At 32.2% G+C, this 12,847-nt stretch overlaps 1 protein-coding gene across 2 annotated transcripts; it reads left to right on the plus strand.

Annotated features, from left to right (window-relative positions):
• Positions 1 to 909: 909 nt before the first annotated feature.
• Positions 910 to 12,356, plus strand: LOC118754932 (protein boule-like; the record flags this gene model as incomplete). Of its 2 annotated transcripts, none has more annotated exon segments than XM_036489799.1 (5): positions 910 to 969; positions 6,529 to 6,631; positions 6,715 to 6,815; positions 7,580 to 7,613; positions 11,608 to 12,356. In XM_036489799.1, coding segments are annotated over 5 exon segments (315 nt in total), but the record flags the coding sequence as incomplete, so codon positions are not given.
• Between the last annotated feature and the right edge of the window lie 491 nt (positions 12,357 to 12,847).

A 12,847-nucleotide genomic window follows, 5' to 3' on the forward strand; every position in this document is an offset into this window, starting at 1 on the left:
ACGGATGCTGGCGTCTACATATTACAGTAATCTGCGTGAAAAAAAAAAATTTTCCAGCATTGCATCTACATACATATGTATATCGATTATGAAACCAATTGTGCTTAGTGTAAATTAGCAGGAACTGTCTTTTACTTCTGCAGTGTCTCCTTCAGCGTTTTTACCGCCTCGTAGTGTGTCTTTGAACAGTTTGTCGTTTCTACCGCTAATTATTGTTTAATATTTAATATGTTTTTTTTTTAATCTTCTTAAATTGTTTACGTTCATTATTATTTCGTTTTATTACATACATATATTGTTGTATCTGATTTTTCATTAACCATTAAAACTATTGTTGTCGGTTTATCACAAATTAATTTTCGTTGTACATTTGCCAAGTTTCGAAAGTGCGTTAGATTTTTATTTATTTATAGTTATTGTTACGTTTGGTTTCATTTTGCAGCCACTGTGCTTGTGCGTTACATAATTTAATTGGTTAATTTATACAAAAAAAAAAAAAACAAAATTGGTTCTCAGTGAGTATTTATTAAAAAAGAAAATTTTTTTCGTTCACATAATCGACGTTCAATTTCTGCTGTGTTTTTTCTAAACAAATGTTCGTACATATTTTTGGAGTATTAGTTGTTATACTTTCTAAGAGCTTTTCCCATTAATATTTTAGTAAAACAAAAATATATATTTTTTTTTTGATTTTTCGTTATTTGAAATCATTAAAAATTAAAAAAAAAAAAAACTGTTCCAAGAGTTTGTTTGTTGAAGAAGCTAAAGCATTTTTTCTAAAACGTTTTGTATTGAGCTGCCTTGAAATGTTACACCGTTTAGAATTGCAATTGAATTTGATTTATTTTTTTCTTCGTTTTCTCTCCTTTTATTTCATTTTTTACTTTCACAACGTTTTCATATCTACAGGGTGAATGCGTCGTGCTAAGGGATCGAAAACTGAACATAGCTCCGGCTATCAAAAAACAAGTGAGTATGCACAAAATAATTTACTAAAAGCTAAGTTAGTTAATGGTGTTTTCGTTTCCACCAAAAAATTAAAAAAATTTCGCATTTTGGTTGCCCCTTCTTTGTCTTTTCGTGTTCGATTCTAAAATAAGGGCAAACGGTGAGCAAATTTTGTGTTCATTTCTTAAAATGTCACATGTCTTGTAAGGCCAGAAAAAGGCACATTTCCTTCCTGCCCGTTGAAGATTTGGCAGGGGGGATGGTTGCACTGAAAATGAAAATATTTTGGATAAGGACAAGAACCCAAACACATGCCCTTTTACAGGGTTGAGTGTAACATCAAACAATCGCAAGATTTTTTGTTAGAAACGAAATCACCATTAGTGTTATTTTTAGAAAATAAAGTATACGCCAAATAAAGATTACCACCACTATTTGTCTAAAACTGAAGTAGAATCACGTAGAAGGCATAAGAAAACCCATTTACAAATACAACTTTAAATTAATTATAAAAAAAAAATAAATAAAAATAAAAAATTACAGGTAACGTTTGAGCAATGCCTGGTTTCCACTAAGCATTAAATGGCACAAATTTGAATGACAAAGTTGAATTTTAAAAAATACCCGTACCAAAACGTTAACAAATATTGCCATTAAATTCACATGGCATTTTTTAAATGGCACACATTTTTCGTAATTTCAATGGCGATTGGAAAATCGGCCTACAATTTTGTCAAGCACTCCATGAATGTATGAAAAATTTTTTATCTTAATTTCCTCCGCAAATAATTTATAAAAATATGTACTACAACAAAAACCATAAAAATTAAAAATTTTAAACTTTGTGCAAATCTCATTAAAATTCAATAAAGTTGCATACGAATTTGCAGCTTACTAATAAGATTTTTTGGAAGTCAGAATTTTTTTGAAAATGCAGTTTTGTATCCCATTAAATTTTAGTATAACAAAGTGCTAATTTAAAGTTGCTAAAAAATCGCGTTATTTTTTTCCATAGAAAAAAAATTTTCGAACATACTTTGTATGGAAGAAACTGTAGTATAAACAATATTTTAATACAAAATTAGCGGGAAAAAAATCTGAATGCAAAATTATGTATATACAGTGAAACCTCTCCTAACGGACACCTCTATTAGACGGACACCTCCCTTGGGCGGACATTTTTCTCTATACCAAGTTTTAAGTATAAATTTCGGAACAAATTACTCTCTCTTAAGCGGACACTCTCTTGGCCGGACGCGGACAGTTATTTTGCATAAAATTGACACAAAAACTCTATTGGGCGGACGCGAACCTCTTATCAACGGACATTAAGATTTCTTTTCATAACAAATCAAACAAAAACCTCCGTTGAGCGGACGCGAACTCCTCATAGGCGGACTAGTAAATGGAAAAAGGGGACTTCCCGCACAAAATGTGATTGTTATGCACACATTTAGTTTGGTTTGCGCAGTGGTTTAGGTTCGTTATTTGAATTGTCAGAAACCCTTGGAGACTGATAAAAACATGAAAACTGTTGATGAAAAAGGTACTGACACTGAAAAAAATTAAAAAATAAAACTTACGTCAATCGACAATTTCCCAGTTTTTTATGTAATGAATCTATGATTTTATGTAGTTTATGGACTAAAATGTAATATTTATTTTTATTTTGTTATTACTGAATATGTACTTACGCACATAAATGAAATGTGCACTTTTGAAAAAATACATGCACATTTTTGTTTGAACGATGTAATATCAATATCTTTTATTCAAATAAGAAATAGTGACTATTCAATTAATTAAAACATTAAAAAGTTCTAAAATAGGCTTCCCCTCCATTAAGCGGACACCTCTCTTGGGCGGACAAAAAATGACTGACGGTGAGTGTCCGCCCAAGGGAGGTTTCACTGTATTGCGAAAAATTATATGTACCAATACTTTCTTCCAGCAGTGTACATATTCAAAAAATGTTAATTAAAGTTAATCTAAAAAAATGGCATAAAAATAGAATACACTTTACTACTTTAATCAGCAAATATGTACATATAACACATAAAGTATTCCTTCCGCTTTATGGCGCAGAGACATCTTCAAAAAATGGCACCAAGAGTCAAATGAAAAAGAGCATTAAAGAGGGCTTCCAAAAAGGCCAAATCAACGTATCCGTTAACGCTAGACAGGCGAGCCCAAATTGTCTTACAAAAATCCCTTAGGAATCAGGGGTGTACGGCGAACCCTTTCTTCTAGTACGGTCTAATGTGCACTTAGCCCTTGGGTCCATTGTGCTCTCAGAACCCATCACAAAACCTTGTCTAGTTCTAAAGCTCTAATGAAACCTATCAGTTTCAGAGCGGCAGAGAGTGAATGTGCGTAGCCTCCGGTCACTGCTCTCCCAGGTGTTATTATCTTCATCTGGTGGTGAAGTAGCGACAGCTGTCGCCTGCGCTAATTCCCATAAATGTTAATGTGGACTCGCAGCCTGCAATGACCCGTCACTAGGCATGGAAATTAAAATAAATTTATACCATAAAATGCCATTTGAAAAGGAACTTATAGTCTTAAGTTCGTGTTTTCACAAACTTTTGCCATTGCCCAGTGACAGGCTAGCATAATGCCGAGTTTCCGCTAAGCATCAAATTGGCAATAGCCTAAATAACATTGAGGTTGTTCACACTTGCGTGGTTATCAGGTTATTTGGTTAAAAATTATTATTGTGTAGTGTATTTTATTGTTGTAAACTCAGTAAAAAATATAACCAGGCACGTGTGAACAACCTCATCATTTATAACGTAATGACACAAGTACATATTAATGGCCAACTTATGACGGATTTCCACTAGGCATTGATGGTCAAAAACAAAACTTTATGAAAAATTTGGGCATTAAAAAATCGGCCTCATTCGTTCAAAATAAGTCTGTTTCCACAAGCCATTTTTTAGTAGTACAACATTTTTCGGCCTAGTGGAAATTCGGCATTAGTCATTAAAACTTTTGTGATGTATAGTCAATGCCCAGTGGAAATTTGACATAATGCCGAAATGACATTTTCTACCATTAAAAAATGGCACAACAGACTTAAGGATTTTTATTTTTAACGCAGTGACACCGGTTTTTTTAATGCACACATTTTTCATTGAAATTGTTTGTAATTTAATGCCCAGTGGGAATCCAGCAGAAGTCATGAATCATCGGTTTTGACAAATTATTATTTTTTCAATTATGGATTATAAATTTTATGCCAGCTTAGCACCAGGCATTAAATTAAAGAAAAAAATGTATAATAAAACTAGACATTGTATATTGGCGTCCACGCATAGCTTGTCACTGGCGATGTGCCGGGTGTCAGCTTGATATCCGGAATCCGGCTTATCCGGCCGTTTTCCTGTTATCCGACTATCCGGCAATTAAAAAATCTAGTTCAGAATTTTTTTTTTTTGTATTTTTAAAATCCAATTTAATGTTAGATACCATTAGTAATTAAAGTAAACAATTTTAATATTTTTAATTATGAAAAGAAGAATTTCCGAATTATCGGGTAAAAATCTATTTTTATTTTCAACATAAATGCTACCCGATTCTGGGTTCACTGAGGAAGGTGGTGCGCAGAGATACTTCACCGCCAGTATAAACAAATAAAAGACAATGAAATGCAATCCTGCGCAACACTTGTGAGCGACAGTAAAATGCAACCCTAACGAATGGTAATCGGCAACACCTGATAAGCTGAATTTGCGGAAGAAGGCAGTTGGCGTAATTACTCGGTGTTGAGCGGAGCGTAGTAGCTCTTTAGAACTAATCTTAAACTTTCTTTAAAATACTTTACATACTATAATTAAAGAATGCGTTAAAATGAAATATTAAAAGAAGATTGCATTGAAAGAGGTGTTGTTTTAATTTGTTAGAAATACCCTCTTACAAATTTCGAAATTCTTAAAGGAACCTGTTTTCTGGGTATACGGGTTAGCTGTAAATATATCTCCATTTCTAAATCGCTGCCTTTTTTCTTGTACTGTCTTGTGTACTCATCGTTTTCCTATCCACATCATTGCCAAATATCCTGGTTAGCTAGCTCCCTCTTCAAAGAAGCTTTACCCAGTTTTTTGTTTTTTTTTCACATAACGGTTGTTTGTAACAGGCAAAACGAATTGAGATAGATATGTATAGACAAATGTATACATAAATGATCAGAATGAAAAGAGAAATCGATTAAGCGGTGACTGTCTGTCCGTCTGTCCGTCCGTCCGTCTGTGCACACGATAACTCGAGTAAAAATTGAAATATCTTAACGTGTACTTCTTTCGGGCGTAGGACGGATGGTATTGAAAATGGGCAAAATCGGACCTCTATCGATAAGACCTTGTAACCTGTGCTTAGAAGGCTGATCCCGCGATAGTTGGCGCGAATGGCGGGGTCAGCTTTCTTGTGGATTGGGCAGAGCACACTTAAATTCCAGTCGTCGGGCATGCGTTCATCTGACCATATTCTGCACAACTCCTCGCCGCCGTACTTGAATAGCTCAGCTGGCAGGCTGTCAGCTCCAGCCGTTTTTGTTGTTTTTCAGCCGCGTTATTGCTATACGTACCTCGTCATAGTCAGGCGGTGGAACGTCGACTCCGTCATCATCGACTGCCGGCTCGGGTTCTTCTTCTCCACAACTTTCCGTGCTGCTACCATTTAGTAGGGCGGAAAAGTGTTCCCTCCATATCCATATCCATATCTGGTCATAAGTATGTTGCTTAACAAAAAAAAAAAACAATATTGTAAAATTTATAAAGGGCAGCAATCTACCGGATATCCATCCGAATCAGGCTTTTATTTTTAAAATCTCTATCCGGCACACCGCTACTTGTTACCATTTTTTATGAATTATCATTTCGTATATTAATAAAAAAAATGAATGTAGTTCACTTTATAACAAAAACCATGCAAATAAAAGTTGCAAACTTTGTGCAAAATTTAGAAAAATTTAACAAATTTTCATGAATATTTCCAACCTTTTAATATAAATTTTTATGAAATGATGTGCAAGTTCGAAGTGGCCTAAAATTCTTAATGATTTTTGCATTTTTTTTTTCTGACGGTCATGCGCTGTTTTTTCCATATAACGCATCCTTTTTTTTTTTAAGGGGAAGTACGCAACATCGTAAAAAAAAAATCAAACAAAATCTTGAGCTATGTCAAACTTGCACTTTATTACACTAAAATTAAATGAGCTATAAAACTGCAATGAAATTTTTATGAAAATTTTATATCTATAATTTTAAAATTTTTAAAAAAATTTGAAGTTTTGATTTATTTAATATTTTTAATTTACAATATTCTACCTCACTTAAAACAAATAGTGGTGGCAAGTTATGTGTGACCGCCAGTGTAAATGCCGATGTTATTACGTTAAAAAATATCAGTCACTAAATTTGTGTCCACATGCCAGTTTTGAAATGGTACACATTTATTATATTTTTTTTTCATTTTTATCCCTTCAATGACTAGAGGATATTTGGCATTACTCGTTTATCTATTCTTTTTTTTTAATAATAAGTCAAAATAAATTGTTAATAAAACATACGTACATTCCAGTCGATTGTTGCAACGAATGGTGCTGTCTATTATACAACAACACCACCAGCCCCGATTAGTAATATGCCCATTGATCAATTCGCCGCCACGGTCTATCCGCCAGGTAACTCGCAATTTATTTTATTTGAAATATGAAAACAACATTTAGCAGATCAGTTATAATAAGCATAACCTCTTAACAAACAGTTACTGATTTTACAGCAGCAGGCGTGCCAACAATTTACCCACCTTCAATGCAATATCAACCATTTTATCAGTACTATAGCGTGCCAATGGTCAGTGCGGCGGTAAGTTGACGAAATTCATTTTAGTATGTACATTAGTGTGGTCCAAAAATGTATGGGAGAAAAGTAAAATCGGAAATTTAATGCTCTCACCCCCTAGGATTGTTCTATACCGAAAAAAAAAGTATACCCCTGTTTTTTATTTTAAAATCAAAATATATTTAAAGGTCGCTCAAAGCGCTCAAAGTTTCCCATGTATTTTGTATGGGGGAAAAAATACTTTTCGTAGATACGGCATAGAATCCATGAAAATCAAAATTTTTCAATCTGAAAACTCTGCTTCTCTTCAGAGGACTTCAGAGAATGATGCCCAATTGTTTATTTAAACATTTTTTAATTTTAACTATTTTTTCTTTTTTTCTTTTGTATATTTCTTTTTGAGTATTTGATTTTTTTGGGGGGATTTTTCGGAGACCCTTAAAAAATAGTTTCCATGGATTCTATGCCATTTCTACGAAAAGTCTTTTTTTCCCCATACAAAATACATGGGAAACTTTGAGCGCTTTGAGCGACCTCTAAATATATTTTGATTTTAAAATAAAAAAACAGGGGTATACTTTTTTTCGGTATAGAACAATCCTAGGGGGTGAAAGCATTGAATTTCCGACTTAACTTTTTTTTTTGGACCACCCTAATGTACATATATGTATGTGTGATAATAATATAAAATTAATCGAATTAAAATGAAAATTTTAAATTCTATTTTACATGTACGCTATTGCTATTGCCGTTGGAAAATACTAAATTCGCACACACGAAATTTATAGAATGTACCCGCCATTTGGCCACAAAACTATCAAGGTAATTAAAAAAAGGATGAGCATTTGCATCTTGCTTTCTTAGTTGCAATATACATATGTATGTACAGAAGTATGTACATATGTAATTGTATACAATATACAACATTTTGAAACAACTATATTTGCCACGCCTCTACAACAGCAGCAGTATAGACATACATACCTACATAGATAGAATAGTTTAATTAATATGTATGTATACTTATGTTTAATATTTATTTTCGCATCTTATGGAAAATTTAATTTCAAAATTTTATTACTTTCGTTTGCAAGTTAACGGTTTTGTTTATATTGTGTATATGATTTTTTTTTTTAGTTTTTAGTTTTTTAGTTTTTTTAGTCAATGACAACGACAAGCTCACATTTTTCTACTTTTCTCACAGGTATTTTATAGTGCTATGTATGAGTATATACAAGTTTAAACATAACTTCTGCAGGGACAAAAATAATAGTTATTTTAATTTTTCGAATGTGAAAAAACTAACAACGTTTTTGCTTTATAATAATTTCTTGAGACGTTTTTTTTTTCTCAAACCATATTTGATCGTTCGCTTTAGACTTTTGGGTTTTCGCGATCAAGCTGGATCGTTTATACAGGCCGACAAGAAATTCGACAACCTCATGCGTGTCCCAAGGAATATCGAATAGCAAATTCTTAGCGGATTTTGCGCGTTGAACCATAATTTTCAAAATTTCAAATTCAAAATACATAATTTGCTCTAGTCATTGAAACAAATTTATCAGCCAAAGAAAAAGTTGCTCCTGTGAAGCTAAATGATGCAATAATGGGGCATTTAAAAACTGTTACAACAACAACATGTAAGAATCCAATTTTAGATCTGGGATTTAAAAAGTATTGCCTAAGCTTTCATTATTCTCTTTCACCATTCCTTAAAAAGAGTGCGAAAACTTTCAAAAATGCGTTTGTAGGCTTTTTAATTACTAAATTTCCGGCCCAAAAGTGTAGCCAAATAAGCATTTTCGGCGCAATTTCAGTTCAAAAATTAAGTGGCATTTAAATTAATTTAATTATTCGTATTTAAAAGCCGGTTTGCATTGGCGATTTCTAAATAAATATCAATCATTTTGCAGTTGAAATAAAAAACTTTTTTTTTTATGTTACGCAAGAGATTCCTGTTTGTGGCATTTGACCATCATTTCGAATATGAAGTCAAAATATCAAAAAGTAGAGCAGTTTTTGAGGTAAAACCTAATTACCGTTTTTGAGATTTGAAAAAAAAAATACACTCACTCAATTAACTGGAAATTTTTTCGGGTATAGTTGGCAAGTCGCAACATTTCTTTTTACATTGGGAGACGCTTATTAATTGGCTATCTATGCCGATATCATTTTCCAACCCCCTGATTAGTAGTTTAGGTGTGTGCTATACATTTTCGGTACATACATCAACATGAAAAAATTTGTTTACTTTCGGTTTCTTTCTTGAACGTCAAAGTATGATCTTTCGCAAATACCATAAGGCTCTGATTATCTAAATTGAATGTATGAAAGTAAATTTTTTAGGACTTTTTTTTGTATATGTAGCTCCTAAAATACTATTTCGGTTGAAAAATGTTGTTGACATGGAAGAAGAAAATTTAACCCTCTACCGCATACGAAACCAAATATTGTGTCTCTACTTTGGAAATTTTTCCCACCTAACGAGAGTTATAAAAATGACTCAAATTAATTAAGTGCATTGAGAAGTTAACTACGAACTACTATGGTGAGATAACATTTGAATATAACCTCAGTTTTGTGTGCGTGGCCGAAAAGCGTATATTCGCGTAATAGAAAAACTACTGAAAAACGCAAATTCTTGTAAAAAAAAAAAAAAAAATAGTTTTTTAATTCACACATCAATAATCGCTACCCAACTGTTTTCTTTTGTTTCCATAAACTTTTTTTGCTAAATAAAATTTTAAATAAATGATTTGGTTGCATTTTTTCTTTCGATATAAGTTTGTTGATACGTAGATAACGTGTTTTTTACAGTTAAAATTTTGCTGTTCATCTCTTTCGTAATTCATGCTGTATAGGGTTAATAAACTTCACTATGCAAAAAAATTTTAGATTGGCCACAAAAAAACAAGTTGCAATTATGCGGGAGCACTTTTTTCAGCTCTCAAGAAATTTGACTATATTTTTATAAGCAATTTTTAAGCAAAAAATACAACCGACTTTAATGCTTTACGAGTACCGTTAGTTTCTTCATGATCTAATGATCGCAACTATACCAAAGTAGTATGGGACCACTCTTGAGGTACCATCTTTCCGATTAAAAAGAATAATCGAAAACGGTTCACGTGGTCCAAAGCTACATGAGGAAAGTAACACATTTAAAAAAAGAAAATATTTCGTTGATTTGATAACCTTCCTGCTTTTTTTTTAAAGTCGGTTAAAAAATGTTCTACTTTCTTAAATTCTGATTTCGTATTCGGATTTAGCGGAACAATTTATATGATAATTCATATAAAAATGTCGCAGGTCGGGCAATTTTCGTATTTCTTACAAATAATAGTTTTACATATACACAGGGTGGAATTAACTAAGTTAAGATTTTGCATGTCAGAATCTGTCCAGGCACTGATAAATAAAACCATTATTGAGTGTCTAGCGCCGGATCAATAATTTTTAAAGATTTTCTTCGCCACAAACTGGACAAGCCCTTTTAAAGCAGAGCAAACTTATTTTTTAACTAACTTTTTTACTGATCTCTAAATTTAGTGGTTTTATTTTCTTAGACCATTCTGCTGCCTATCTTGTAAATATGGATTGTTTTATTTCATAAATAAAGAATTTTTAAACAATTCGAAATTCTACGATTTTTGGAAAATGGGGACAAAATCAAATATCTTGAAAACGAAAAGTGATAGCGAAATAAATGTAACGGTATTTTAAAGCTTTTGAAATGCACAGTCTTGTTTAAAATGACCTTCAAAGATTGTTGGAGGTATACCTGAAAACAGTATGCATTGAACTTTTAAAAAATTTTAAACGCATAATTGCTATGAACACAAGGATTGAATAATGCATTTAGAAAATTGTTTAGGTTTATTCTTAGCTTAGCTGTTTTTAGGCCAAGAAACGACAAAAAAAACAAAGATTTTACTTTTCAAGACTTTTTAAAGGTCTGTTTGAATGAGACGTTGTCTTGACTTCAAAACCGCCCTTCAGAAGTACAATTTTTGATTATTTTTCTTTTCTTGAAATAAAAGCAGAGTGCGAAGAGCTTTAAAAGCAAGAGCAGCAAAAATAGATATGTGATTAAAACTTTTAAAAAGTTCATTCCAGTATGCAAACAAAAAATCAAAAATAAAAGCCTACTATATTTGAAAGTCATTTAAAAGATCAAGGTAATTTTGTTACCAAAGAGACTATTTTTTCTGAATTCTGCAACTCAAAAGCTTTAAAATACCGTCACATTTAATTCTATACCTTTTGTCGAGATATTTGATTTTCTCACTTTATTTCTAAAATCTTTACCGTGGATTCCGTGAGTATTGTAAAAACCCTCAGCAAATCAAGGCAATCATTTGGGCAAAAGTAATAAAAATGACGCGTGCATATAAATATACAATTTTAATAAATAATGTGTGCAATTTTAATTAGTTGACGGTACAAAAATTATCGAAAAAAAATTCATGGAGGCATAATGGCTATTTTGAATCCGAAAAAAGTATGCATAAAATGCTGTTGGGTTCGATTGATGAAAAAAGTAAAATGAAAAACGATAAAAATTAACGAAAAAGTCGAACGATTGAAAAAACGATCAACTATGATTTGAAAAAAAAACCAAAAATTTTAGGCAAATTACAACAGCGAATATTTCTTTTTTGCTATGAAAATGTTATTCGTTACGATCCTCGAGTTTATTACACTAAATAATTTCTAAAGTTTATACTACATATTTACACGCATTCATATCTGTAACTATTTCGAGTGGCCAACAACTTCCCGCAATTGCTATCATCTATCTACTTTTCTGTTTTAGGTATTTACCCATGTTAATTTTGAGGGTACTAACGACAGCATCCATAACCACAACTATGATCACACGACTATACTACCAACTACAACAACAACAGCAACATTGATGCTACTACATTTTATGCGTATGAAAAAGAAAATATTTGTAATTTGATGAATATTTGATGTTTTTGTGGCAGAAAAATTTGAATTGAAACCCAAATAGCAAAGCAAACAAAACCAAACAAAACAATGTAAGAGACACTACAGCAACAGCAACCACAACAACAACAACAAAAACTTAGACACAACTTTACAACAATAGCTTCCTTTACTACTACTACAACTACAACAAAAACAACAACAATATATACGAGTTCGAAAACAATATGACTAAGCGAAAATATGTTTGTAATGCAAAAAAAAAAAACACAAAATGTTAAACCAGAAAAGCGACATAAAACAATAATTTATTTGCGACAAATATGGAAATTGTTCGCTTTCTAAAGTAAGTTGTTGCGCAATCGTCGTCATACCGTTACACCGAAGAAGAAAATGCATGATATTATATTATGGTAAGACACAAACAGACCAAAACAAACACACTATCCCTACTAGCAGCGGCAAAAGGCAGGAGTCAGAGTCGAGAGTTTAGTCGGGTCGGGTCGGTGGTCAAGTCCAGGCGGGGATGTTTTCGACACAACACAACCACAACAACAGTTCAAGAAAGGCTGCTCTTTAGTCATTTAAAAACAAACAAAACAAACAAACAAAAACTCAATGTAAAACATGGACTGAAATGGGGCCGCCGTTTATTTAGAGAATGATTTATAAACACGCGCACATACACCTAACTACATACATACTACATAACATTACTTGACATACATACATAGTACATAGTAATACCTTTAGAACACTTACATGCACATACGCTCTTATATGTGTAAACATATTAACTTGAAAACGTACAGTTTAGATATAAAAACAGTAAAGCAAACAAAAAGAAAAAACTAAAATACAAAAAAAAAAACAAAACACTAAAATATAGAAAAAATGAAGATTGTGTAAGCATTGAAAAAGAGAAATCCGACGATGTTGGCAAAATAACTAAATTTTAATCCCAGTGAAACTATGTTGTATGTGTAGTCTTGCGAAACGCTACAAAAATCGCATGTTTGTATATCGAAAGATATTTAACTGCTACGTAAAGCGCCAGTAATTGTTTATTGTTTTCGAAAACAATGTACGTATATGTTGATATT

Source organism: Rhagoletis pomonella, unplaced genomic scaffold (genome assembly GCF_013731165.1).
Source record: "Rhagoletis pomonella isolate Grant_MI unplaced genomic scaffold, Rhpom_1.0 Rhpom_scaffold_04941, whole genome shotgun sequence".
Classification (NCBI taxonomy): domain Eukaryota; kingdom Metazoa; phylum Arthropoda; class Insecta; order Diptera; family Tephritidae; genus Rhagoletis; species Rhagoletis pomonella.